Here is a 27,725-nt window from a genome sequence, read left to right as displayed (position 1 = left end):
GTCTCAAGCCAAAAACATTGAAGTGACTGAGCCCTCACGATTGAAATCAAGAAACCAAACATGACTATTTGAAAGGTAGATCCTTCTAGTATGCTTAACAAGCAGTATCAGATGTAACCGTCCAGCATGCACAAAGACCACTAGTGTCCAAGGAGCCTTTGACTTCCCAAGAGGAAAATGAGCACCACAGGCACAACGTTGCTCATGGTAAGGCTAATTACTCAACAAAGCAAATAGCAAAATCGTTTAATGAGCAAATCTTCCAGCCAATGCAAAGTCCACCTAAGAGTCCCAAATCTCCTACACCCTCTTTCCTTAAACAGACACAGGAAGCACAACAGTAGTCATCAAGTGCAGTTGCTCAATCCCAATCTCTATCTCCATCTGGGCTTCCAAATGTCCAAGATGTGGGACATGACCACCCTTAGCTCTCAGCCTAAGGATATGCCTGTGCAATCCACCGTGAGTAGCTCAACTAATGCTCAATCTGCACAAGTGAATGCACAAAGGGTAACAAAAGACACGGCCACTTCTGATCTACTTAAGAACTTGACACCGCAATCTATCAATAATGGTCAATCCACTGAACTAGCCACTACTACTTCCAATCAGGAATCATAGCAGTCACAGCCTTCGGCCGTAATGATACCCCTTGCGAAACATGTCCTTAGTAATTCACATGTGGAAGAGGTGTCGCAACCAACATCCTTGACACCTCCGGCACTTCCAAAGCAGCTAAAGCCTAGGCAAATCTCTCGAAGATTTGGCCAAGAAGATGACGCATCTGACCAATGAACCAAAGATGAAGTGCATGATGAAGCTTGATCACAAGCTGACAGCCATCACACATGCGTACATTCATGTGGATATCGAAAGGCCAACACCAAAGCACACAAAGTTCATAGCCGAACCCCTGACTTGGGACAAGCAACAACATGTTTACTCCCGCTATGTAGCTATCGCTGAAGAAGTCATAAAGGACATCCCAAAAGCCACAGCTAGAGAATTGCGCTTGATACCCTCACGCTATATTGCTCAATGTGAGACAAACAAGAAAAAGCTTAAAGCAATCAAATGAAAAGGGAAAGGACAAGGTAACTTTGTGCAAAAATGGTACTCCAACCAAAGTTTGGCAGTCAAAATTGGCCACCGACTAATGACACTCGCTGATCAAAGGAAAGCCCTTTGGACATCAATAAATGATCCCACATACATTGCCTCAACCTCATTGTAAGTGTTGGCAGTAGTCCATGAAGTCCAGTTTTCTACCACTGTCCAAAAACATCCCTTGTACGATAAATTGCTTCTAGAAGAAGATCTACACGTGGCTAGCAAGCTAGGAGTAGGGAGCATGGTACTTGATGTTAGCGCATATATCTTCTGCCTCACTCAAGACCTTGCAATCCTAGATCTCTATGCTTCCCATCAATACAACCCTAACTTCTTCAGCTGGTTTCGTCCAAGCCTACATGATAGGAACCCTAAACCGTCTCTTAGTTCTACACTAGAGTCACCCGAACCTCCAGAGCAAGAGAAAAACAGCTCTAGACACAACATCCACTCTGATAAAAAGCAATGGAGGCATGTTCCAATGGATAAAGACAAGGGTCTAGAGCAAATGTCCGACCAAGAGCAACTACCAATAAGTGCTTCGGTGTATCTCCTAGGGGGCTCAACCCCGTCACGTCGCGCGCTACCCCCCCGCCCCGTTTATTCGTCGCGATCTACGGATTCAGCGCCATCGCCAACGCCTGGGCCTCATCACCATCGCCATTCCCCCCGCCTGGGCCACCCCCATCGCCAAGGCCACCGCCATCGCCTACGCCCCATTCCCCTCGCCATCGCCAAGACCCCACCGCCACCGCCTGGCTTCTCCGCGGCGCCTGCGCCAACCCTGCCCCCCCCCCCCCCCCCCCCCCGTCCTGCACCCACCTACCCCCCCTACCCCTGTCCCGCCCGTCCCAAAAACCCCCCCTCCTCCAGCTGCTCCCTTCCCCTGCAGCAACTCCCCCTCCAGTAGCACAGCAGCGTGATAGGTAGATTCTCCCAGAAGGAACGCGCAATGGAAACCTATGGTCAAACGCCGGTGCCCCTCAGTCAAAACACCTTGCACGTAGTCCTCTCTGAGGAGCAGCTCTTAGCTGTCCGAGCTAGGGAGCTGGAGCTAATGGAAACATCGATTTATAGTCAGGTAGTAGGACATTCCCCAGTCAGGGCCCAGCTTCGGGATTGCCTTCACTCCACGTTGCGCATCGGCACAGCACAGATCGTGGAGGCAGTCCTATTGGGCCAAGGGACCAGTAAAAGAGGTCAAGAATATCCCACAGTTCCTAGAGATTGAGACAGGCGGGCACTCCTTTAGGCAGCAAGTAATTGTGACTGGGCAACCAGGACAATGCCTGCGCTGCCACGATTTTGGGCATCAGGCAGCAGTTTCTACGCGTTTCGGAGCCAAGGCGGTTCCGCCCACAGGTCTACAGGTGGACGCTGACGGCTTCACACGGATCCAGAGATGGCAAAGAGGGAGACGACAAGGGGAGGCGCAGCCAGCTCCTTAGACCCAGCCTCATCAACAGGGTGTTGGTGGGCGAGCAACCCCATCTCGGCAGAGCACTCCACACCCCCCTTGTCCGTCCCACCCGACAGGACCGCAGCCCCCCACATTCTCCACCCGCGCCACACTCTACCTCACCTGAGTCCCCACAGGCCCCTCACACCCCCCCCCCCCACATCCCATGACCCCCCCTCCCACTGACCTTAGCCCACAGCCCCCCCTGACCAGGGCCACCCCCCCCCCACACCCGCCATGCAGCTCCATCCATCCCACCATCCCTCGATCCTCCTCCCTCCCACCACCCCCCCTACCGAGCACCCCCCTTGATCCGCACCCAAGTTAGGTGAGCCCCCCCAAATCCACCCCCCCCTCTTCCCACAGGAGGTGATGAAGCCACACACACCTACCTCCGCGCACCAGCAATCTTCCCCCTCCCACACAGCCACCAGCTCATCCGCCCCTGCCACCCGCCACACTTTCTCGAGACAGGCACAATTGTTGCCACAAGAGTTCTTCCGCAGTGGTCCATGGTCCTACTTGCAAGTTGCGGAGCGCGGAGAGTTCCCATTACCTCTAGAGGTGGAGATCTTCGTGGTTCGTAAGTCAAGGAGGGGCAAGGTCCATCTACTAGCACCACAGGATGGACCAAACTATGCCTTTTTTCTCCAATCCTCTCACTCAGGGGAGTGGACAACTACATAGATTGAGGAGGAGTTGAAGAGTCAGGTGGCGGATCACATCTCCCAGTGGATGGGAGAGGAAGGATTAGCACTATTTGCACAGCAGTGGCCAGGTTGCATGATGGACATCAACTGGTGGGCTGGTGCCGAGGTTCCACACTTGAGCATTATCTTTCGAGCCCCTCCATAGTGGAGAGTTCCGAGGGACGTGATCGAGTGGCCCCCGACACAGGCGGCCCGTTTCTACCAGAGTACAGAGTCGCAATTCTCAGCATGGCTGATAGATGCATTGATAGTACCACCTGGAGCATCTATCACCCCTATGGTCCGACCGAGGACCACCATGGGGGACTGGAGTTCACCATCCAAACCGGCGGCAGAGCGCACTTACATGCCACACAGTCTCTCCTCCTCATCAGCAGCATCCACACCGAACAAATGCCTGTTCGGTCAGTCAAAGGTTTCCCCATGAGCTTACATCTTGCATCCTAGAATGTGAATAGTCTCCACTACAGTGGGGCACGTGGTTCCAGGAAGTTGATTGTTCGGCAGGAGTTGCAGCCTACCCTTGCCGGACGGATCGACATCCTGCTTTTGCAGGAGCACAAGCTCACCCACACCCAGGCTCAATGGGTTGGGAAGATACTTCCAGGCAGCTCACACTTACTGGGAGCACGCCATAGGTGCCCATAGGCGTATGCACCTCTATTAGCCCGAATCTCACCACCTCTGTACGAGACCACGAGACGAATGTGGCAGGAAGGGTTCTATGGATCAGATTGCATATTGGGGACTCGTGCATTGGAGTCCTCAATGTTTATGCCCCTACGGAGGTTAGGACACGCAGCAGGTTCTGGGTGGAGATCGCAGCTGGACTCCCAGAGATGGACTCCTAGATTGTTGGAGGAGATTTCAACAACCTGGAGGCCTTGGAGGACCAGCAAGGTAAAGGACAGAAACTACCAGGGCATGGCTGGGGAGGAGCAGGAGGCATGGGAGGTCTTTTTGCTTGCAGTCGGAGCACGTGATGCTTGAAAAGACCCTACCTTCCACAAGAGGGAGAGGTCATTGGACTTCTCCTGGGGATACAAGCGACTAGGTGGAGTCCTACTGGAGCGGTTGGACAGGTTTTATGTGGGAGAGTGGGGAGTTGGCAGGCACCACGTTATCTGATCATTGCCCGATTCTCCTGACACTTGACCCCCCAGCATCCACCCTAGACACACAATCCTATCGGATCCTTGACTCGATCTATATGAGGGAGGAGGTGACGAGACAGATAGAGCCGATTTGGTCCAAAGAGTGGGACAGGAGGGACCGGATAGCAGAGGAGGTTGCAGAGGTCCTAGCCAAGTCAAGCAGAATCTACCAAGAGGCAGCCATACACGCCAGGCAGCAGTGTTGGGAGGAGGAGAGAGTACTCCGGCGAGACCTTGCAGCCACGCAGAGATTATTGCAGGAGGCACCAGGGGATCCCACCCTCCACGCGCAGGAGGTGTGCGTGCGTGCCGTCTTGCTGGCCTAGAGGATAGGCGCTCGGAGTTCTCTTTCCGCACCTCAGGAGCCTTTTGGGCGCAAAAGAGGGACACGATGTGCAAGGAATTCTTCCTGGTGCACCAGCCCCGCACCGCGGGAGAGCAGATACGCAGCCTTCGAGATCAGTATGAGAGGACCCGTTCTAGCCCAAATGAGGTGATGGAGATTGCCACCGACTACTACACGTGCCTTTTCCAGCAAGAGACAGCTTCAGCTAGAGGACAGGGATGTAGACAGCAGGTATGGAATCACATCCCATCCCTCATCACAGAGGAGATGGGACACTCCCTCCTAGCCCCCTTCATAGAGAAGGAACTAGAGGAGGCTTTCCATACACAGGATAGGCAGAAATGCCCGAGGGAGGATGGCCTCTCTAAGGCCTTCTTCACTACCTACTAGGAAGTGGTGAAGGATCCCCTACTGAGGGCTTTCCAGGAGATCTTCACCTCAGGACAAATGCCAGGGAATCTCTCGGCAGGCCTTATCAGTCTTCTCCCCAAAGGGGGAGACCGGTTGGAGCTATCCTAGTAGAGACCGATCACCTTATTGTCAGTGGCCTATAAGGCACTAGCAAAGATGATTGATAGGCGACTACGCCCCGTGCTTCCAGATATCATTCATGACACCCAAACAGGCTTTGTCCAGGATAGGAGCATCCTAGACAATGTATTTACCTTCTTTGAGGCGACAGAGTGGGCTCAGCACAGTGGGCAAAAACTGGCAGTGCTACTCTTGGATTTCGAGAAAGCTTATGACAGGGTGAATTGGGATTTCCTATAGGGCACCATGGTGAAATTGGGATTCCCCCACGCTTGGATTCATGGGGTCTTCGGCCTGTACAGATCGGCCACCAACAGGGTTCTCATAGGCGGAATGCGAGGGGAAGAGTTTTGGCTGGAGAGATCGGTTTGACAGGGTTGCCCCCTATCTCCATACCTGTTCCTACTCTTCACAGAGGCGATGTCTTACTTCCTCAGGTCACATGTGAGCGGATTACGCGGCCTCCGACTTCCAGTGAGAGAGGAGACTAAGTTGTTAGACTCAGAGTACGCAGATGATACAGGCCTCTACATAGAGGATGATGCGTTGATACTGGAAAGAGTAAGGCTAGCTCTTGACATGTTCTGCTTTGCAGCGGGAGCGAAAATCAACTGGCAAAAGTTGGTTGGTTTCCTCACAGACCCGGACTCCAGCACGGAGTGGGGCATCTACCTGGGATTTAGATGGGTGAGCAGAGGGCAGACCGTCCAATACCTAGGGTTCCAGGTGGGACTCGACATCACTCCTGCCAAGCAGTTTCTTCCTGTCCTTGATTCTATTCGGAGGAAAATGACCTACTGGAGCACGGTTTGCCTCTCACTAGCCAATCGAGCCCTGGTGGTTAACCAGGTCCTCCTAGCGACGGTCTGGTACATCACCTCGTGTTGCTGTTTCTCCTCATCGTGCGTAGGGCAGCTTCGCCGCCTAGTGCAGAATTTCCTTTGGTCTGGGTCTAATGGCTCCAGGGACTCCAGGGCCAAGGTGGCGTGGGCGACCATCATACGACATACATCAAAGGGAGGGCTTGGGATCATAGACCCAGAGCATCAAAGTGTGCCTCATGGGCAATCTAGTTGTCCGCGGTCTCACACCTGGCGGGCAGACCTGGAAGGTCTTGCTGCAAGAGGGCCTTTAGGATTGTAAACCGAGGCTTGGCGGTGAGTGGAGGCCTTCCCTGAGATGGGTCTTCGTGTCAGCCCAGATCACACCCCCCCCCCCAGATCACCTTTCCTTCGCAGCCTACTCCGCGTGTGGCAGGGCCTCCGTAAGACCCTAATCCAAAGCCCCCCAAGTTGCCAGGAGGAAATAGATCGTCAACCAATGATCTGGAACCTCCAGGTCAAAGATCGGGAAGGGGCACAGATAGGTGAGCACCCCCCACATCCAGTGGGTTGGGTGGGAGGCCGGCCCGGATCGTTCCATCAGGACATGGTGGGAGGTGTACATGATGGCGGACGAGGAGGTGCTGCAGCAAGTATCAAGTTGCCCGAGAGGAGTGGAGTTGAGGAGAAGAGAGAGAGACACAGCAATACCTCCGGAGTGGCTTACCCCCCCGATACGAGAGCCGATAGAGCCTAGGGAGGTATGGGTAGCTAGGTTTTCACCAACAGGCATCCCCCTTCACGTGGCAGGTAGAGTGGGTGGCGCCTCACAAGGGACTTTCTTCGCCGTTCACGAGAGGGGACGTCTGGCCCTTAACAGAGGGCAGCAGAATCAGGGGATTGCCACCCTTTCGTGGAGGAGGATTCGGGTGGTGGGTCTTCAGGGGAAGACTTGGCGACTGGACCCCTATGTTTTCTGGAAGGAGCTCAGGGAGTGGTTTGATGAGTTGGAGTGGGATCCAGGAGAGTGGCTATGGCCGGCCTCTGCGGTCGCCAAAAAGCCACCCAGGTTCTTAGAGTACACTGCCAGGATTGGCAAACATGTACTGATGCAGGAGGATATGGACTGGGCACCGTCATGCAGCAAGCACTGGGTGGAGCACAGCATCACGGAGCCCTTCTGACGAACCTTCTAGCACTGCCTATGGGATAGCTGGAGGCCGAGGAGGGTGTCGTATTTTTTATGGCTGGTGGCACATGGAGGCTTGGCAGTGGGAAGCTGGCTTGCCCAGATGCAGAAGGGAGGTTGTAAGCACTGCACATAGCAGCCTTTGGAAACCCCAAACCAGTGCCTTTGGTCTTGTGAGGAGGCGCAACTCGTGTGGAGAGGAGCATGATGTATCCTTCGACGTATAGCGCTCAGCCTTGGGTATATCTCATGGGGAGCTTTCTGTTGGCAAGCAATCAGTTAGGGACGTCACCTTTTGTATGAGACCGGGATACAGGACACGATATTCATGATCGAGGCAGGGTCATGTGCAGTGGTCGGTTTGGAGGCTCTACCCATCCGCCAGGTGCTAGATCCCATAGTAGACCACTCGGAGATATGGGAGATCATAGGGAGTCATACTGGATGGCATATTTGGAAGGCGCGATGCCAAGTGGCTTTTGGCGGAGAGAGACTTTCAGCACATGCGACCTTGGCAGAGCTTTGGATCTCCATCATCCACTCCCTCCGCGGCCAATGGGATCAGGTACAGGGCAAGTCCAGGGCTCGTCAGGAGCTCCGTGGTCACTTCATGCGTACCTGGGGCGGCCAGGGTTTGTTCTTTGTAGTGCAAGCAGGCAACCCCATTTGGCGATATACCCCCCCCCCCCCCCCCGGGTGGCTTCTTGCCCCATCCCCCCAAGACCACCTTGAGAGGCTTGTATACATGATGTACTGGTGACTTTGCTTCAGCTCCAACTAGTCTGTTGAGCATGAGCACTCTGTTGTAATCAGCTTTTTGAGTAATATAATCAGCCACATTTTACTTGCAAAAAAAAAGGAGCAACTACCAATGCAATTGGATGAGGGGCTAAACGGAAGGGAATTAGCTGAAGAGCTAGACTCTCCAAGAAGAGAGACAGTTGTACCCTCACAACCTGGCAAGACTGTTCAACAGGCCGCAACTATGTCCCATGAGGACACACCAAGAAAAGAGAATGCTGAGACCCAACCAAGCACATCAACGGCGGCTGACCTAGATCAGAGTCTTGAGTCTTTAAAGTATACATCTCGATTGCCCAAGAAAAAGAGGAGAAAACAATGAAAACAATGACACTTGCAAGTGGCTATAGATGCCAAGAAGATTGAGACCAAGAGTGCTAAAGAGCTGAGGAATAAAGCATCGAGTCCATCCATGAATGAACCCATCGCCATCTCTTCTAACAACGGTGAAACCTCAGACACATCCATATATTCTAATATGTAGAGTAACCATTACCATCAACGGTTGCTTGCAACACTCAATCCACCAACAACAGAACTTACATTGACCAATCAAGAGTAGATACAACACTGTCACAACAAGTTGACAAAACTATACCAGTCACATTCGAAAAGAACCATGACACAATAGCAGCAAAGCCTCGCGAGAAACATAAAAACCCCGAAAACAGGAGCAATCCTAGCAATGACCAATCTTGCTCATCTAGACCTGAGCCCCCAGCTATGCTAAAGCCTAGGGAAACTCCCAAAACCTTGCATGAGATAGCAACCGAGCAAGCCCTCATCGAACAGAAGTGTCACAGACTGCTTGACTGAGTTGAATGCTAAACTCAAATTATTCGCATGTGCCTACGTCCTTGTAAACATGAGCACATTCCCTAGGAAGTAGCTTGAGGAATATTTTTTATATCTGCTATCCTGGGAAGAGCAAGAATATCTTAACAAGCACTATGACAAGCTCCTACATGAACGCATGCAACTCATCTCTGATGAGGAAACCGACGAGCTACACATAACTCTGGCATTCAATGAAGCGCTTTGCCAACCAAATCTCTTAGAGATAGAGCAGCTAAAGCGACAATAATTAGAGGGTCGAAGTCAATTTGAAAAACGTTGGTTTGAAAACCACGCTACAACGGCCGAACTTGGAGCCCAGTTTATGACAGTCTCAGAGGAGCGACTGGCCCAATGGCGGTCTCAAAGAGACCCGCCGATCTATGTGGCGTCAACTTTCTTTCGAGTACTGACTACCATTCGAGGTATGGACTTAGCTAGAACTAGCCAAGAGAACTCTTTGATTAATAAAATTCTCACTGAGGACGAGCTACATGTTGCCAGTATACTCGGACAAGATACCACGCTACTCGATGTTGCAAAATATATGTTGTTACTGAGTAGGCTACCACGATTACTAGATACATATGCCACACTCCAGTACAATCCTGAGTTGTACAATTGGTTTTTATCCTAGAGACAATCCTAAATGTGGTCAAACCACTAAAATAATGGCCAAACGTGCACAAAAAGAAATGCACTAATGTCCTCTCCACCTAAAGTGTCTAAAACACATAAATTGACAAACAAAGACAATGTCAAAGCTCCTAATGTCCTCGTCTAACTCGGACTGAGGCTCACAAGTAAAAGATGACTACACAAGCTATACGACTGCTAACAGGTGCTACTAATCACATCCAGAGGCTACCTACTACATTGCGGGATCCATCAGAGTATGACACTCTCTCTCCAGCCCATATTCTCTGCCCTAGTCCTAGAGACACGAGAGTTTAAGGTTCACTATTCACCTTGCATACTCTATTAGCTACATTGAGCATTGTTTTAATTCATTATTCTACATTCATCTTCCGTGTTCATTATCTTTGAGTTACCATAACCCTATTGAGTTCTTTTATTAGTCTGTGCTTTGTCAACAATTGTATTTGTTATCTGTAGACAAGTATTTCTTTACAAGAGAGATATAGAGGCCAAGAGGAGGGACACAAGCTTGCAAGAGTGGCTAGATAGTAGAGCCTCCTCTTAGAGAGCCTGTGCAACCACGAAAGATATGGGCAATTGTCACGAGGACATGAAGTTTTGATGATTTGCTCAACGCTTGATTAAGTAATCAATGTGCAAATGTGAGGTGCACATGTGATGTGCAAACTAGTTATTCCACAACGATAGGCCAAGGACGTAAGAAGCGAGCAAGTGTCAAAGGAAAAAGTTGTTATAAGTTATCCTCGACAAATATGAGGTGGTGTGTGGCGTTAGATTCTAACCTAGGTGATTTTATTAGCCATTAATGTCAATGGTCACATTAAATTAAAACTAGGCATTAATTAATTACTTCCTACCAATTCAAGGGCTAATAAATGCTTAAGATTGGTTGAATAAAAATTTGGCCTAGTCAATTTAAATGTTGGTTGATATAATTATTTTTTTAGAAAAATAATAATAATAATTTAATTTTCAAAATAAAATTCTAAAAAGTAATTTAATTGGGCTGAAAACTACTGAAAAAGGAAATTAGAAGGCTACCACTTGGCAAAACTTGCCCCTACAAGAGAGGGAAAGGCTATTAGAGGCCGGTGGAGCCTCATTCCAGTATTGTGGAGGTTGGGAGAGAAGAAGAGAGATGTAAAGAAACACTCATCTACAAAATCATATGACAAAGCATAGCCTAATAAAGAACACACTTAGGGTCAATGTAACTCAAAGACAATAAACACTCAATAAGACAATGAATGAATAATAAATGTTGAATATATACAATGCTCAATGCAACAAACACACTATGTATAGGTAAAATACTGATCCTTGAACTCTCGTGACTGAAAGATTTAGGCAAAGAGTATAAGCAAGAGAGTGTATCATACTCTAACGGATCTCAAAAATGAGACCAAGACCTCCAAAGATGTCAAGCAATAGTGAACACAACTCAGCAAAGGCTAGATTAGTGTCTAACAAGTAAAATCAGAAAAATGCAGATTTGTTGATGATGTGGCAACAAGACAACAAGGTGCAATAGCAAAACACATGTATAGCTGTTGATGTGGCACAAATGCAAATAAAACTCCCATGTGGCAATTGGCAACAGTTTGGAAAGTCCAACCGGCAGTAGTAGCTTGTCATACAACAATAAATGTAGGTTCGACAACAATGGATAGCAATCACCAATACCTAACAAGGCAGGACAACAGGCGCCAACAGTATATAGCGATGGACAGCAACTCGAACTAAGATACCCTCCATGCAAGGTGTGGACAACAAAGTTTTGGCACCAGCAATCTACAAAAATGAGATTGAGACCGAGTGCTGGGCAGCCTGTCTATTTATAGATGGATGAGTCCTCCAAAATTAGGGTTTGGCTTATGGGACACAAACACTTTATAGAACCACACATGATGATTTTGAGTCTTGGGTTTGTAATTAAGAGCTAATTACGTTTAGAACGTATTTTTGGCTTAACAAGAACTGTTGCTGCAATTTTCCAACCATTGGTGTAGGTGATAGCAATTTCAGGGCCTACAAGGGCCCAATTGCACATGGGGCTCCTGTTGATGGTGGGCAATAGTCAATTGGCCTTTGACAGCAAGGTAACATTCAATTTCAGCTAATTTCACCCTATTGATGATGGGCGATAGTCAATCAGCCTTTGACAACAGGGCAACATTCAATTTCAGCTAATTTGGCGATGAAACTCTGAAATTTCTCTCTCAAACTTACTCTCTGTTCTCTTAGCCAATCATAGATTCCCTCAAGACATCTCGGCCAAATCAGTCCTAAAACAATGCAAGTTGATGGTGGGCGATAGTCACTCGGCCTTTGATATTCCCTCAAGACATCTCGGCTAAATCAGTCCTAAAACAGTGCAAGTTGATGGTGGGTGATAGTCAATCAGCCTTTGATAGCACGGCAACATTCAATTTCAACTAATTTGGCAATGAAACCCTGAAATTTCTCTCTCAAACCTACTCTTTGATCTCTTAGCCAATCATAGATTCCCTCAAGAGATCTTGGCCAAAACACTGCAATTAAAGAATGTCCGATGCTAAACTCTAATTTACAATAAGAATTAGGGTTTACCAGCCACCTTGGAAAGAGTGCTCAAAATTTAGGGCCTAGTGCTTGAAATTCAGCAGCTGAAATTTGGGGATTTCATAGAATTTCAAGAGGCCAGCCAACTAACGATAAGTTTAGGGCAGAATTTGTCATTCAAGGAGCAAATTGAAGGCCGAACCCCAAGCAAACCAAGGGGAAAATTAGTTCAAGGCTTGCTGGTTGGCTATGGATAGCAAGATGTATTGAAGATTTAAGCAGATCCAAGATTGTGTGATTGCTCCTCCAAATTGAGAATACTAATAAGATCCTTCTATGCAAACTTGTCCAATAATTAAATATTTCATGTTAAGTCAAATTATCAAATATACACTTTGTATTTATGAAAAAAAGAAAATAACAAGCACCCATTGGGAGCATCATCCTTCTATCCTATCTCCTTTTAACAATAGGATCTTGAAGGGCAGGCTCCAACCCTGTAACAATCTAATAGAAGACACAACCAAATCCTAATCTAATCTTCCACACAGCATAGTTATCACTCTTGACATTAGACTCTACATCAGTAAGATACTTTGACCAATTGTTCTTATCGTATCTATCTTCCATGTCACTTATTCACTCCTCCTAAAGCCTTTCGAACTTAAAATTTATTTCTTAAGTTTTATGGATTTAATAATTGAGCACCTAATAAATCATGAAAGTCTAGTTGTGGACCTACTGTTGTTAAAGATGCATTCTTGGAATGCTCAAATAGTAGCACTTGTTAAAAACGTTAATTATATTTAGGATCACATATGTTTTAGGCCAAAGCAGGCAACCTTACTCTTTCCATACTTCCATACCCAAGTGTCTATGCGTATGGAAGACCTATGGAAAAAACTATGCTTTCAAGAGAATAAAGAGAAGGTTGTGACACCCATCCACTTTGGCACAGAGGTGTAGGCACATATCCAAGCAGACCTCAACAAACACACGTTTCACCATTTCATGGGTGGTATTTCAGTCTGTCATTCGTCACAATACTTGATAGCATGTGTCATTTCGCTTTATGAACTAGTGTTTTTTCAGATTTGCTTTCTAATCAAGCATATACAGACTCAAAAAGTATCTAAACTTGGGGCTCAAAACCAGCCACTAACAAGTTAAAACACTAATGTCTTTTCCAGAGAATTCTTAAAACATATTTTCTGCATAACATTCACGAATGACAGCCTGAAACAATCTACATGGCACAACCATCATCAACAAGCATCTCTGACCTTAGCAGCAATAAAGTTACCACTAGTAACACCAACCCCAGCAAGCCACCTATCATTGTCCCCGTGCCTACGTAGCACAGGGATAGAAGGCCCACAAGAAAGTTTTGCCTCTATCTCTAACCGAATTTTGCCAGCTACCTCCATAGAAGCCTCCAAAGCAGCTGCATCAGTGATTCTGTATGATCCAAAATACTTAGGATTATATCCTGCAGAACCCAAAATTGCCTTCGATAAGCTATGTGTGATTACAACCCTGTCTTTCCAATGACTCTAAAACACAAACTCTGAACTGTAGCTTACATTAAGTAACCTTTAAATTACAAACTCTGTGGTCTAACCAACCCTGTTGCTTACATCAGGAACCTTTAAGTCATCAATCAGACTTGCCTAAACTATCCATACAACATTGGTTGATGAGAACTTCCAAGACAGACAAAAGTAGAAGACCTATACAGCTCACTTGCAGTATTTGACAATCTCAACACAAATCAATGAAGGAAGGATGTCAAGGGTTCAACCTCTTTGTTGAAGAAGTCTGTCAATCTGCACATGAGTTCCTGGTACTACTACAAGTTTGATACCCAAGCCATGGAGAAGAGAGAGATCCTACAACAAGAAAACTTAACACATGAGGGTTTTAAGGCAATATACACAGACTTCAAGCAGCACTATAAACGTACTTCAAGGCTAGTGAGAAATCAATACCACAAGATATACAAGTATGTACTAGTCCTAAAATTATCGACACAACATACATAATTATCAATAGGGCAACAAAAGCCCAAAATTGGGCACTAATATAGTAAGTAGGCCTATTACATACATGTTTAGTGGTAAGTTGTAACCATGCCTTGAGTTAGGGCAAATAGCTTTATCAAAACCTATCAATACATTGCTTGCTAGGAACTTGAATGACAAGCTGGAATCAGGCACAAGATAGCAATCTTTGTAATTAGCAAAACAGCATCAACTTTATGTTGAATCTAATTTACATTCAGCTATCCAGATATAGTGTGCTTAGATTTAGAAGTAAACACATCAGTTGCTCATGAGCATGTACATGATATGTTCTTCAAGCAAGTAGATAGACCCCGTAGATATATTGCAAAGGTTTGTAAACAGACGACAACATTGGATTCCCAAAACCCATTGATAGCCCACCTACAATCAGGAATATTTCTCTTTGAATGATGGACACAAAAGTATAAATACTCATGATCCCAATACAATCTCTACAGAAGTTGATCTACTCAGACTGGACACTGTCTAGTACCATTGCCAATTATCTCACAAATGCTTGTAACAGGTACCTCTCTTCACTCAACACATGCAGGGGTGTATGCATGTGTGCACGCACAGTGGGAACAACTCATAGTGCATAAGGAGCTAAGACAGCCGCTAATGTACCGCTCTACACAGCAAGGATACACATCGGTCAAGCACCTTTTAATCAAGCGCTTAATTGCCTTACCTGACCCAATCCAGCGGCCTAGTCACTATACTTTAAGATGCATGCCCATGTCAATGGGATAAGCAGGTTAACAGGCTAGAGGCTAAATCCTAAGCTTTATCCATATTTTGGACTTTCTATGACTTGCAAATGGTAGCACAACAAAAATAAACAACATAAGGCAAAGATACAAGCACAGTAATACAGTGGGAAGGACTGAGGCCCTTCTGTCAGCATGAGATCTGTAGCCCTTGAAAAAGTCCCACAAAGCATAGACTTGCATAAAAGCACCTTGACAATGCCAAAGCATATTCAGCACTTTGTTGCATCTCGAACAAAGTCCTTCTAGTGTTTACCTCCTGTAAGTCATCTCCAGCAGTGTGGAACCAGCTCCGACTGAGGCTCTGTCAACCATGACAGCTGTCACCCTCTATAACCAATTGCCAAATATCCAGTTCAAGGTGACCAAAACGATCTAGCCATTCATTCTCCAAGTCACAAAGATCTAAGAACAGCTTCACAACATGCAGACTGCTCGACTGCTCTTCCCACAGACCATTGGGTAAGGACTGTTCTGCCTACCTCCAGAGTTTGATGGTACCACTAGCTCCTTACGAGTTCAGACATCAAATTCTCCCATCAGTTTCCAACACAATCTCAATGCTACTTGTGCAATGATGTGCTCATGCATGGTCATCTCCTACTTATGAGCCTCAGTCTGAGTTGTCGTAGGATTAGAGCTCTAGTATTATGTTTGTATGTCAATTTATGTGTCCTAAACACTTCTGATGAAGGTGACAACAATGCATTTATTTTCCCTCACAATGGTCACATTAGTTAGTGGGCACATTGATCAAGTTCACATTTTGGGCCTCTAGATCAGGTCCATCAGATTTGGCCCTTTTTGGATATATATAGCCAACCCCACACTCTACTGCATTCATCTCATTCAGATCATGGTGCTGACATCACCTGCTACAATGCTAAACACTGTTTCAGTTGGGGCAAAAAATGAAACAAGATCTTCATGTGTGGCTGCACAGGGGAGGGATATTTCACCTTGCCAAAGACCCAATCAAATGATCACATCAAAATTCAAATGCTTGACCACAGCTCTCCAAAGGTCATAGACAGGAGGTACCAGATTTTCCTCGCCAATGGACAAGAAATAAATCTATGGCAAGAAGACTCCACATTGGTACAACAAAAGAAACAATTGCCATTTGAAATACAGTACTCGGAAAGGGCTGAGGCAAGGGGCTTGCCATCTATCAGCATTCTCCAAACCAAAACTTTATATTTGAACAGAGTCTTTTTGAGCCACCCTTCCATGACAATCAATTTCCACCAAGCCTTGGTTTTGTGTAGTCACCATAAAGTATTGGCTTTGGCCACCAACCAATGGTGATCTACAATCATAAGGTGATATATCTTGTTACTAAAGAACGCTCCAAACTCATGCAACCTGCAAGGTCCCATCCTGCCAAGGACAATCAAAATCTAGAGCGAGGAAGGGCTGTCTAACACATCCCCCTAGGATCTAAGCTGCACACGAGACAATATACAAGCCAAACTCAGCATATAAGGAACTAGACATCAAACTCACCTCCCAACCATAGAGCCAAACAGGCCCACCCTCGAGCCTCGGAGCTAGCAACACTCCGGGCCACGACCGCATCCCAAGGGTTGGCATCCCATACCAACAACCCACACCATTCTGGTATACGGATGCATTGACCAATGGGCCAAGAGTCCAACAGTGGTGATCACACAATGAAAGTGCTCAATAGGCCCTTGAGTCCTATTTATAGGACTCGACTGTCCTAAACCCAAAGTATCCTTAGTGCATTCACACTAAGTAGTTGTTAGACATCACTTTTGTCATGCTATCATCTCCTGCCTATGAGCCAATCTAAGTCAAACAAGGACTTTTGGAGCTCTCACATGTCTATCATGTGTTTTGATGGGGGAGGCTACTCACTCTAGACTGGCTATCTGAGTGCATTTCTATGCATTCCTTTTGTTTGTCGAATTCCAATATGTTTTCCATGGGGAATTTCTACATTCCTAGGCTGTCCATGTAAAGAAAAATACCCTAACACAAAAATATAAACAGAAACCGTATGACAAAGCGCAGACTAATAAAAAAACACAGTTAGGGTTAGGGTTAGAGTAACTTAGAGACAATGAACACAGTGAATAAATGAAATGATATAACTACTAATAATACGATGCTCATGCAGCAAACACACTATGCAGTGAATGAATACTGAACCTCGAACTCTTGCATCTCTAGGATCAGGGCAGAGGTAATGAGCTGGAGAGTGTGTCGTACTCCGAACGGATCCCAATTCGTAGCAAGGTAGCCTCTGGATGTCGAACACCAACAAACACAGCACTGAGAAGCTGGATCTGATGCAGACAGCAATGAGGAGAGAGAGAGACGAAAAACGGAGCCTGCAGGAGAGAGAGACTAAAAACGCGAGCAAGACAGCTTGCAGGAGAGAGAAAGACTAAAAACGCGGGCAGGACTAGAAATGGAGCTTGCAAGAGAGAGACTGAAAACGCAAGCAAGACAGCCTATAGGAGAGAAAAAGACTGCAGCGACTGCAGACAAGAGAGAAAAACTGAAAACACAGGCAGGACAGCCTGCAAGAGAGAGAAAGACTACATTAACTGCAAACAGGAGAGAGAACATTGTCAGGGCAGCAGCCGGAGCCTACAAACGCAGCAATTTGCTGATGTGGCAGGCTGTACAACAGCGATGCAGATGAACAGCAGTCAGTCGCCAAGCAGAAACAACAGCAGTCAGCGTGTGGAGGGCTGAAAATAGGTGCCAGACTGTAGGGAACAGTGAAGTATTCAGCCCCAAATGAAGAACAAAAACAGTGGCAAAAGCAGCCATCAAATCAAAAGAAGATGAAGCTCTATGCTCCTCAATTTCGCTCCAATCTATACCCACAAGCAAAGCAACTTTCCGAGGAAGAAAAGCAGCGCTTCATGAAAGAAGCGAAGTGCTTTAAATGTGGACAAACAAGCCACGTAGTGAAGCAATGTCCAAACAAAGAACAAAGCAAGGTTTCTGACAACAAGCCTAAGTCGCCAGTGAAAATCAATGCTATCAGTGATATAGTTGCAAACACAACTCACACTCCAGAGATGCGCAAATTATTAAAAGCTTGGGGACAGGTGCAAGGTAAGCAAGCACTATTCTTGATAGATCTTGGGGCGAATGAAAATGTCATTTCCTTGCACTTAGCTAAAGAGCTTGGATTAAAGAATGAAGAGATGGACACTCCGGTAGAAGTTCACCAAGCTTTAAATGCCGATGAAGGTGACACAGTGAAGACTGTGACACCCTACATTAGCAAGCTCAAGTTTCACATTCAAGGCTACAGTGACGAAAATACCTTCTGTATCGGAGACCTTGATGGTTGCGATGTGATTCTTGACATGCCCTGGAATCATAGAGTAGATTCAACCATCTTCTCTCAAAAAAAGAAGGTAGAACTCACCAACAAAGGCAAGAAGTACGAGATCCAAGCTGGAGTTTCTGGAGACACCATACCTATGGTAAGCCATATGCAAGTCTCTAGAGCAATTAAGGATTGTGTTCAATGTTGTTTATTTTAAGTCACTGATGTAAAAGAGAATATGAATGCTGAAAACCAAGAGCGACTTCAGCTCTTGGAAAAGTATAAAGATTGTTTTTCGGAAGATCTTCCTTATCAGCTTCCCCCACAAAGGCCACAAGACCATCATATTGATATTATTCCGAGCAGTTCTCCTCCTAATATAGCACCATACCGTGTGAGCTGTCCTCAACAAGAAGAAATCAGAAAGCAAGTCGAAGACCTACTCAACCGTGGGCTAATTAGGCCAAGTAGCTCACCATTTTGTTCACCAGTTCTTCTTATTCAAAAGAAAGATGGCACATTCAGGATGTGCATTGATTATCGAGCCCTCAACAAAATCACTGTGAAGAATGGGTTTCCTATTCCCAAAATTGACGACATTTTGGATCATCTAGGAGGCTCAAAGGTTTTCAACCGCATTGATCTAAAGAGTGGTTATCATCAAATTAGGGTAATACCACAAGATGTACACAAAACTGCTTTCCGCACTTCATACGGTCTTTATGAATTCTTGGTGGTTCCTTTCGGATTAACCAATGCACCAGCCACCTTTAATCGAATGATGGAGCGCATCTTTAGAGAGCATCGTCAATATGTCGGTACTTTCTTTGATGATATTCTTGTCTCTAGCAAGAATGAAGAGGAGCATCATCAGCACTTGGAGATTGTTCTACAATTACTTCAACAAAATCAACTCTTGGTAAATGGTAAAAAAAGTGAATTTTTCATGCATAAAATAAATTACCTTGGGTATGTCATCTCTTCTGAAGAGATTCAGATGGATCCTAAAAAGATCAAGATAATCCAAGAATGGCCTCATCTTCATGATATACATGAGGTGCGATCGTTTCTTGGCTTATGTTCTTATTACCGCCGCTTCATCAAGCATTTTGCACATATGGCTTCTCCACTTCATGACCTTACAAAGAAGAAGACCTCTTTCCAATGGAAAGAAAAAGAGAAGGCAGCCTTCACAAGGCTGAAAACAGCTCTTACTTCTGGACCTGTTCTTATCATTCCAGATTTGGTAAAACCATTTGTGGTGGAAGCAGATGCTTGCAGTGATTGTATTGGTGCAGTACTAAATCAAGAAGGCCATGTCGTAGCCTTTGAAAGCTGCCGTCTAAATGATGTGGAGAAAAGATATGACATTTATGAAAAGGAGCTCTTAGCAGTGGTTCATGCTTTGAAGATATGGAAACATTATCTTTTAGGCAATGAATTCCTTATTAAAACTGATCACCAGAGCTTGAAGTATTTCAAGACTCAAAAGCATTTGCAGGAGAAACATGCAAGATGGGAAAATTTCTTGTCTATGTTTCATTTTCAAATTATGTACACTCCAGGAAAACAAAATGTAGTTGCTGATGCACTTTCTAGAGTGCCTCGCATTGCAACTATTACAGAGGCTCATCATGAAGATTTTCAAACGATGAAGAATACTTATGATGAAGATACTGATTTTGTAGCAATTTGGTCAAATTTACAGCAAGGAGGTTCTCATCCAGATTATTCCATCAAAGATGATTACCTTCTCATGAACAATCGTCTTTGTGTCACTCTTCCTGTTCAACAAAAGGTACTTAAAGAAAGTCATGAACCCCCTTATGCAGGGCATAGAGGAAGGGCAGCCACTCTAAGTGCAATTGAGCGCTATTTTTATTGGCCAACATTACGAAGAGATACACATAACTTCATTGAGGCTTGTCTAGTATGCCAAAAATCCAAGTATGATAGGCAGAAGACTCCAGGATTGTTGCAACCTCTTCCAGTGCCCAAAGATCCATGGGAATCTAACACAATGGATTTCATCTCAGGTATTCCAAGAACACCTCAAGGTCATGATATGATTTGGGCCATAATTAATCGATTCAGCAAGCAATCACATTTTATTCCATGTCATAAAATATTGAAATCCGCACAAGCTGCAAGACTTTTCATTCAACATATATTCAAATTACATGGTATGCCTTCTGAGATCATTTCAGATAGAGACTCTAAATTCACAAGTAACTTTTGGCGTGCTTTATTTGAGAATTTGGGAACCACTTTAAAGTTCTCCTCAGCTTTTCATCCTCAAACTGACGGCCAAACAGAGGTGATGAATCTCACTCTTTTGAATATGTTGAAAGCTTATGTTAGTGAACATAAGTCACAATGGAAGAAATATATTCCATTATTGGAGTTTGCTTACAACAATACAGTGCACTCATCCACAGGGAAAGCTCCAAATGAAATAGTACAGGGTAAAGTGATTCCTCCTTCAATTATTCGCACTAAAGATAAGATTTTTACTGCTGATGAGTTTGCTTCAGATTTAAAAACAGCAATGGATCAAGTTCGAGCCACTATCAAAGTTGCCCAAGAGCGACAAAAGAAGCAAGCAGATAAACGAAGAAGACCTTTGGCTTTTGAAAAAGATCAATATGTCTTGCTAAAGTTTGATAAAAGCAGACTCAAACAAGGTTCCGATCAAAATTCATTTTTTCCAAAGCTCTCCAATAGATACTTTGGACCCTTCAAAGTGATTGAGAAAATAAATGAAGTTTCTTATCGACTTGAGCTTCCTGCTCATTGGAAAATACACAATGCTTTTCATGTAAGTTTGCTAAAACCTTACATAGGACCAAAATCAAAGGAACCCATTACTGAAGATCCCCCAGAAGTTGAAGAAACAGAGCAACTCTTGGAACCTGAACAGATTTTGTTTCACAAGGATTGAACCACGAGAAGTGGCCTTGTGACACGAAAATTCTTACTAAAATTCAAGAATCTACCCACAACAGATGCACAGTGGGTAGATGAAAAATTCATGAAGGATTACCCAAACATTCTTCAACCATATCAAGAAGCTTTTCAGCTGAGGACAGCTGAATAAAAGCCAAAGGGCTGTCACAACTCTATAGAAATAGAATTTGTATCCTTTTTCATTAATTTGTCTATATAATGATTTATTAAATTTGTTTCCTTTGCACTAATTAGATATAAAGAAAAGTGCATTGAAGCTGGCCACTGATGAGTGGTCACAGGTTGTGGTGGACCCACGCGGTGGGTTAGAGAAAAGATAGTTCACACTTCCACTTATATAGCCCGATTGTGCGCCTGTGACCAAAACTCACGCATATCAGGGTTAGACTCGCACACAGAAAGGATTGATGCCTTGAAGTGTAGGCTAGATCCGCCAGAACAGACAGTTACAATCAACAAGATGGCATGATCATGAAATGCTTGTACAATGTGCATGTATGGACTGAAAGCTTGAAATGCACATTTCTTTGCATAGGAAAGTCACATGAAGATTTTGATACCGTTTTTGCGATGTACACAGAAAAAGCTTTCACATGACACCCATATTGGGGGGGCCCCTAAATTTTAGGAGATCCTTAAATTTTAGGAGTCTCGAATTAGCCTAAAAATGCTAGTCCTAAAAAATAGGGATGTCATTCTAAAAATAATAAATTCTGTACTCTGACTGTGCTTACTAAATTTGGTTGTTTCTATTCTTGACAGTATTCAGTCCAAAAAGGAAGGCCATAGAGAAGAGACAAGTGTCAAGACACTTGTCACACAAGTTTCCAAGTGTCCCACCACTTGTCACATCTCATGACATGTGGCTGGACACTTGTCTTGTGCTACTCCACTTTCCCCTTTTGTACTAGCTCTTCCCTCTCCTATAAATAAGAGCTCGTTTTTCTTCATTCAGGATCATTTTTCTTTGTTGTAAACTAATGTAGTCTTGTGAGAGTGAGAATTACTTCTCCTCACTCTCAAGTTGATTGTAACTGAGCTCTTCCCTAAGGGACTTGGGTTGAGCAGAAATACATTCCTTCGACGAGGGAGGGGGAGAGGGGGGGAAGGGGGGGGGGGGGGCGGGGGGGAGCCGGGGGGTGGTTTATTGCCCATATTCAACCCTCAATCTTGTCTCCATTACTTTTACAATTTCATGACTGTAATTTTGTGAGTAATTTTCATTTTCAGCTTCAAGTGTTCCTTCTCTTTTATATTAAATCTCGAAAACAAGCGGATATCATAATTGTTAAGCATACTACATTGTTCGGGGCGTTTACAAATGCACTTTCATTCCTATTTGACTCATGTGTGCCAACCGGCCATACCACAAAGAAACACTTGGCTGCTCGGTCACAGCAACAACATGGTCACCCACACTAGATACATGAAGTGGATACAGAGTATCACTCTTGGAACCTCTGGCAATAACCCTAGATCCCTTACAGATCTTCCATTTTCCATCACCAAAGGTGGTATGAAAACCATCATCATCTAGCTGCCCTGTGCTAATCAAGCTCTTCTTGAATCGAGGTACATGCCATATATACTGAAGTGTAAAGACAGAGCCATGCTGAAACTGTAACTCTACACTGCCAATACCTGAAATGTCACATGCATAGTTGTCCCCAAGATGGACAACACCATATCGACCCCCTATATAGTCAAAGAACCACTCACGATGAGGGGTGACATGAAAGAAAGCATTTGAATCGAGAATCCATGTATGCATGTCATCATCTATATCTGCAAGTAAAGCATGTGCACCAAAGTGTGAAGAGACAAAGAGTACATCACTCCCACTATCACTGTCATGAGTGACTACATTCACCTCTTCAATTTTTACACTGCTCTTCTTAGGCTATCTGTCCTTCTCTTCCTTGCTACCATCTGTCTTCTTGCATTTTCCTTTCTCTTTCTTCCATTTGTAGCAACCACGTTTAAAGTGACCCTTCTTGCCACAATGATGGCATTCAACACCTTTGCCACGTGACTTACTGCGTCCCTTGCCATCATATTTGCCCTTTTGTTGTGATCTGCCCCTAGTATGCAAAGCACTGGAAGACTTACTGGATGCATTGTTCTGCCGATTCATCTCTTCCATAAGGAGAGCACTCCTGAATGTATCCCAACTCTCTGGTGGAGTGCAAAGAATCACATTAGAATTGCTCATAGCAATCTTGAATGTATCCCAACTCTCTGGTAGAGTGCAAAGCAAGAAAGTAGCCTTAAATTCCTCATCAACCATGAACTTCAAGGCAACCAGCTGGCTAAAAATTAAGTTAAACTCACTCAAGTGAGTAGACATTGCTGTACCCTCTTTCATGAGCAAATCCATAAGCTTTTTCAGCCAATACACTTTGCTTGCAGCACTCTTTTGTGCATACAGTTCTTCCAGTCTAGTCCATATAGCATATGCAGAATCCAAACCTTCAATGTTGAAGAGCAAGGCATCAGAAATCGATAGCTCTATGGTTGAGCATGCAAGCTCATTTAACTCGTCCCAATTGTCCTGATCCATGTCCACGGGCTTTGCCCCTTTGGTTTTGATCGGCTTTGCCTGCTTCTTTTGTAACAGGATATTGTAGCACTGCTTTTACCAAACTACAAAATTACGTGTGCCTTCAAGCTTCTTTATGTGCATCGGATTACTGCTGTCATTGCTGCCAGCCATGATTTTCAGCCCAAATATGACCAAAAAACCAGCACATGCAAGCCCAAACTGTCACCCAAGTGACCAAGGTACAAACAAGTACCAATCAGCAATAAATGACTATGCAGAAGCACAGGTTTCAGATCTGTAATCAAATTTTCAGAAGCACCAAACCATGTGCTACAGCATTATCCAACTGATTACAGCTGTTCCAAGGGCATATGCATCACATTACATGAGAAATCCCAAAATTTCAGCTGTAATTTCTGTTGTACATGTACCCACGGGCATAAAATTTGACACGAATGGTCAAAAGCCCCAAAATTTTGTGCTCAAAGCATCAACCACACATCTGCATTTTCTATGTCATGCATAGAACAGTCCAATTTTGCCAAAATAGAGCAATTTCAGCAAAACCCCCAAATTTTACCAAGTGTTGATGTCCAAATTGCATGGAATCCAACCTGCATGTACATAAAATGATCAAATGCTGCACAAATTTTGCCCAAACTGCAAAAGCCCCAAATTGCACGCGATCCAATGTGCATCAATGTCGAGAAATTGGGTTAATTTCAGCCCAATTTGCGCATGTACATTAAAAGCCCCAAATGTCGGGGACAAAATGTCACAAATTCCTGCAATTTCTGAGATAGATATCACTGTTGCATTTTGCTCGCACCAAATCTAGACAAATTCCCAAATTTTCCAAGTCTTGCATGCACTAGTTTTAGTGAAATTGAAAGAATTTCACTAAAATGTGAAAAGCCCCAAAACTCCCGGGAAAATATGCACCGACTTTGCAATTTGTGAGTCAAATTGTCCAATTCTGTGTTGAGATCCCCAAATTTGGAAAAAGCCCCAAATTTCTGGCTCAATTTTGCACAAATCTGAGATTTTGTGCTTGCGCGCGCAAAACTTGATTAGAGGAAGAGGATTTTCAACAAATTTTGAAGAAGAAAAAAAAAATGTTGAACGGTGGGTCAACGTTGACACGCCGTGTAGGTCGCTGCCACGCACTGGACCTGTCCCGCCGTGCAGCGCGCCTCCAGTCTCGTCGTGCGGTCGCCGTGCAGTGCTATAGTCGTCGCGTCGTCAACAACTACCCTGTCGCCTGGTCTCCAGCAATCGTCTGGTCTCGCTGCGACTGACTGTCGTTTGCCGCTGCCCACTGTCTGCACATCACGTCGCAGCCCATCTCACTGGAGTCGCCCGTCAACTATGACTAGCAACACGATGCCTGCAGCTCACGCCTGGCCCTATCGCCTATGACTGGCAACATGAGGCTTGCAGCTCACTACTTGCTCCTTTGTCCTGCTAGCAACACGATGCCTGCAGCTCACGCCTGGCCCTATCGCCTATGACTGGCAACATGAGGCTTGCAGCTCACGACTTGCTCCTTTGTCCTGCTCGAACTCCAAGAGGCACAAACGCCTCAACCGCAACTCTAATACCAATTTGTAGCGACCGGTTAGGCACCGAGATCAAGAGAGACTGTCACTGCGAGCAGTGAGAGACAGAGTGAGAGAGAGCAGAGTAGAGAGTGAGCACGTTTGTAGGTACAATGAAGAGTGTGTACCTTTAGGTTTTTAGATAGATATATATATGCAAGTACAAGTGCTAAGGGTGTGTTCACACCCGAGCACATTAAAAGGCACGAGGCCTTTACTCCCAACAAAGAGGACCGGCTTGATGGTTCAAACTACTCACTTTGGTCGTGTAATGTGGAGTGTATCCTTGATACCTTTGATCTTTGGCAGTTTGTTACCCACCATATTCCCCGTCCAGTGGAGGATCCCACACCTGGATCATCGATGGATCATGCGGCCTTATGGGATTGCCTCAACTCTAAAGCCCGATCTTTTCTCTTTATGAGCTTTTATAGGATTCTGTCCTAGTACATGTGCATAGTTGCGGAAAGCAACGGAAGTGTGGACAAAGCTTGCTTCTTTGAACCATCAAGAGACATTTACCCATCAGATTACTCTCAAGAAGATATTACATATGCTCGTCCTTGATGATTTTTCTTCCATGAACGGTCATATTAACAGGTTGGAGGATGTGAGGGATGAGCTTGCATCCTTTGGCAGGATGATCTCTTCAAACAAAATGGCTACGATTCTTTTGACTCAACTACCATCTCCCCAATTTGATGTCTTCTACACAAATTTTCTTACATCGAGGACCCATGAGAAGCTTCCATGGGAGGAGCTTGCCCCGCTTGTTTTAGGGCATGGTAATTGCACCAAAGAGCTTGCTAGTGGATCCACCTCTACCAAAGCTTTTGTTGCAGGTTCAAGAGGGAGAGAGAAAAAAAAGTGAAGTCAAAGGCTAAACGACAGGAGAGCTCTTCAGGCTCTAACTCCGACTCAAAGAAGCCTAAATGCCCATATAGGACACATCCAAAGAAGAAATATTGGAAAAAGTACCCTCGCCTTCATCCAAGAGCAAAGGATGGAACCAAAGCATCTGAGCCTTCTACTTCTACTCCAACAATTACCCATGAGCCCATGTTCCTTCATATTGTTCAGTTGGAGAAGCCTTCTTCAATGGTTGCCTCATCTTTTAAGAGACCTTGGCTAGTTGATAGTGAAGCTTCTAGTCATATGAATCCACGAGGTAATTTGTTGCAGACCGTGCTTCAAGTTCCCTTTCACAAGCTCTTTATGTTCCAGACTTGGGCTTTCCACTCATCTTAGTTTATGGCCTTACTAGGCTTGGTACCCGAGTTGTCTTTACCGAGCAGGCCGTTTGAATTGAGAATTCTTCTAGAAGGGTTGTTATTGCGACAAGTTGGCAAGAGCGGGCTTCACAAGCTCCGTTTCCCTTCTCTTATGCAAGGTCCTCCGAGATAGTTATCTATTGCTACACCCGTTTCCACTTGTGCACCATCTATTTCACAAGTTCCTTTCCATCCCCCACCCTCTCCTTCGATGGTTCCCTCGTACCCCCATCCCTTTTAGGGGGGGAAGATCTCGGTGAATGTGGCTGTGGATTTCGTGGCGCTTAGTGCCTCAGAGGGGATATCCCCCCATCTTTTTAAGAGGGGGAAGATCTCGATGATGCGGCTATGGATTTCCTGGCCCCTAGTGCTTCAGAGGGGGTTTCCCAAGATCGTGAGGAATTTCTTCAATGGCATTCGATATCAACGGCCTTCATCGACCTTGGCATTAGTAGTTGTGTTTGTCATGCTTTGTCATCTCTGGTCTGTGAGCCTCAGCCCGAGTCAAACAAGGACTTTTGGAGCTCTGACATGTCTATCATGCGTTTTGATGGGGGAGGCTTCTCACTCTAGACTGATTGTCTGAGTGCATTTCTATGCATTTCTTTTGTTTGTCTGATTCTAGTGTGTTTTCCACGGGTAATTTCTACATTTTATCCTACTAAACATTGTCTGTCACGAGGACGTGAAAATTTGATGCTTTGCTTATGTTTAATTAACATTTGATTAAAGGATTAATCAAATGTGCAACTAAAAGATGCATATGTGAGATGCAAGCTACTTTTTCACAATTGAAGGCCGAAGGACCCTGTGAAAAAGATGAGTTGTAACAAGTTACACTTGTTAGATTCTAGGTGAATTTTGGTGTCAATTTGCCCTTAGGACCATTAATTGGCCATTAAGTGTCAATGGTGACACTAGGGACTAGGCATTAATTAATGGATTAATGCTTGTCCAAGGGTCAATTAATGCATGGGACCACTTTGGGTTGCAAATGGCCTAGCCAATTAATTTTTGGATGGGCAAGGTCAATTTTTTGGGC

The 27,725-nt window shown here is 45.1% G+C and overlaps 1 protein-coding gene across 3 annotated transcripts in view; it reads right to left on the bottom strand.

Annotated features, from left to right (window-relative positions):
* LOC148010224 (putative amino-acid acetyltransferase NAGS1, chloroplastic) overlaps window positions 1-27,725 on the bottom strand; it is a 70,439-nt gene that overhangs the window by 36,499 nt on the left and 6,215 nt on the right. For all 3 annotated transcript variants that reach the window (XR_015689677.1, XM_087672640.1, XM_087672642.1), the window contains exons 2-3: window positions 13,958-14,045; window positions 13,440-13,645 (exon numbers count right to left, since the gene is read on the bottom strand). Coding sequence is in view for 2 of the 3 variants with exons in the window: in XM_087672640.1 (XP_087528766.1) it covers window positions 13,440-13,645; window positions 13,958-14,045 (294 nt within the window). In the remaining variant the exon portion in view is untranslated. The remainder of the gene's footprint in view (window positions 1-13,439; window positions 13,646-13,957; window positions 14,046-27,725) is intronic.

This window comes from Lygodium microphyllum, chromosome 30 (genome assembly GCF_053477565.2).
Source record: "Lygodium microphyllum isolate KBCC chromosome 30, Lygodium_microphyllum_v1.1.10, whole genome shotgun sequence".
NCBI classification, from domain to species: Eukaryota; Viridiplantae; Streptophyta; class Polypodiopsida; order Schizaeales; family Lygodiaceae; genus Lygodium; species Lygodium microphyllum.
This window is presented reverse-complemented; position numbering and strand designations above follow the sequence as displayed.